General features: G+C 50.2%; 1 protein-coding gene across 1 annotated transcript in view; it reads left to right on the forward strand.

Annotated features, from left to right (window-relative positions):
* The window catches only part of VOLCADRAFT_105652 (uncharacterized protein), a gene marked incomplete at both ends in the record, with an annotated part of 5,235 nt that extends 4,415 nt beyond the window's left edge, over window positions 1–820 (forward strand). The window contains one exon of the mRNA XM_002952620.1: window positions 743–820. Within this exon, the coding sequence (XP_002952666.1) occupies window positions 743–820 (78 nt within the window). The remainder of the gene's footprint in view (window positions 1–742) is intronic.
* Window positions 821–2,407: the final 1,587 nt, after the last annotated feature.

The following is a 2,407-nucleotide window of genomic DNA, read 5'->3' on the forward strand; positions in this document are numbered from 1 at the left end:
TGAGTTGTGTTTTGTCTCGAAGCCTGTTCTTTTGCGAAGAGACATAAAGCCACCTTCCTTCATGTGAGGGCATGAACCCTCAAGCGCTGTCAAACTGGTAAGGAAAAACCACTTCATGTACGATATTGAATTGAATTGTTACAGGGTGGGAGGCTTCTGGGCCATTTGAACACATTGTCACTCCTACGATTTATCATACCATACAGCACCATCCACCATCACTACACTGTACTACACTGCCATACGAACTGGAAGTCCAAGGCGGTTGATACTGCCTTCTAGGATCACTCCTCATCCATTCACCCGAACACCCGTAGCAGAGACAGAGGGTTCAGCAATCGCCACCAATCCAGCGTGCGAATCTCGATCCATCAACTGTGACCTCAACTCCACATCTCAGCAGCTATAGCCATAATATATTATATCATGTTATGTCATCTGGTCTGGTCTGGTCGACAGTGGTTTCGACCAGACCAAACCAGACAACATAATATAATATAATATATGAACATTCAACTTTCAAAAACTTTTTTTGATTATTAGACATTTTCTGTTTTCAGTCCTCCTGTTCCCTCCGCCGTCGTCAGCCTGCGAGAAAAATGTCCCCGCTTCCCGAATCTTCCGCCGCCTCAACCCAAAAACAAAACTCACGCGGGCCGCCCCCCCCCCCACAAAACCACCCAAACCCCCACCCCTCAACACCTTGTGACCATCACTGCTGTTCATCGATCGCTCTGTACAGGTGGTCCTGGACGAGAGCACGCTGGCCGAGATGGATGCGATTCATTTGCGCCACCGCAACCCCAACGACCTGGACTGACCGCCGGGAGGGGGGGAGGGGGAGAGGGGGAGCCGCGAAGGGGGGGAAGGACTTTGACGTTCGTTTTCGCACTGTTACGTCTTTAGGAGTGTACGGCCTTCGGGTTTTTTCACTGCACAGAGGGAGCCGCCACTGTCCCCTTTTTTATCCGTTCTGTGCCCTTCCCCTTTTTCTAGGGAACAATTCATCACGTCTTATTTTTCCAGTCCGCTGCTGTTTTGTTGTCATACCGTAACAGCTGGACGCAGTAAAGAGACGCGATGGGGATGTGGCAAAGACGCGTGGACGGACATGGCACCGTGTCAAGGAGGAGATCGGCGGTTTTTTATGTACGAGGGATAAAGGTTGCTCGGTGGCAGTTACAGACGGAGAAACGACTTGTATAACGAACAGCCATGTTAAAGTCGCGCGTCTATACATGAATAAGATCCGGCAATAAATAAATACACAGCAAACAACAGCCGCATCAGCAATTGCCTCAGGGAGAGCCTTTTGACGTGATGAGCAGGTCATCAGATTTAACAGGGTCAAGCATTGTGGACAACGGCACCGTGCGTCAGAAGTCACACAGGCTTCACAGCAAATGAGTATGTGCTTGTTTGGGACTAGAAGATCGTTAAGTGTTCGAATACATAACTTGCTGCTAACTGGAAGTGCTGGCTACTGGTGCGGTCCAGCAAACATCGCGCTCTCTCTCTACATGAAATCAATAGAGTTTGACAAATCATATCGGCGAAGTTTTTACTTTCCCGCGGGTTCACCGCCGTTTGGGCACAATCGGCACCTCCAACGATTGCATCCTCCAGCCATTCTGTTCTGTCCCAGCTATCGCATCTCCCCATCGCACCATCCCACAGCAGCGTATCCTTGCATACCGGCTGAAAGGGACAATTTCCCTTTCTGGCGACATTAGTCCGTGCAGACCATATACGTATAAAGATCAAAAACTTATATCCGTCACACCAACTGATCAACGCCATCCAGCGGCTTATACGAATCATCCTAGCGCAGCAGTACCCGCAACACATACTGCAACATTTTAACAACAACATTTGACCGATAATTGTCATCACACTGCAATGTCCTAAAGCGCCTCGTACAACCCTCGCACTGCACTATGTGCCGCGCTGCCTTGTCCGCAGGCGCATCTATCCCCAAATCTTTGAATCCAACATGCCTGCATTGCTGCCCGTTCCCCCTTGGGATATCCGCCTGAGGCCGCCTTCGCCCCCCTATCACATCATATGACTGTAGCATCGACAAAGCATGTGCGTACGACAGACGGTAAAATCGACGTAACACCAAAATGATGTGGCACCCCGCAAGCGTCGGTAGCACGCGCAACAACTCAGTGCTGCTCCGTTTAAGAAAACAAACCCCCTTGGCGCTTCTCCCTACCCCATCACCACACGGCAACTGATGACCAACAAACAAAAGATTTTGGGTAAACCCTAAGTAACGCGAGCCGGGTTAAAACAAGGGACTTGGGCCCAGTTACGAAGCGTCGCTACATGATATGGCAGCAGCAGCAGCAGCAGCGAATCACGTTGCAAAGCAAGGCGGGATGGTATTACGCGTCGCCCTCAT

Source organism: Volvox carteri (genome assembly GCF_000143455.1).
Source record: "Volvox carteri f. nagariensis unplaced genomic scaffold VOLCAscaffold_31, whole genome shotgun sequence".
Taxonomy (NCBI): Eukaryota; Viridiplantae; Chlorophyta; class Chlorophyceae; order Chlamydomonadales; family Volvocaceae; genus Volvox; species Volvox carteri.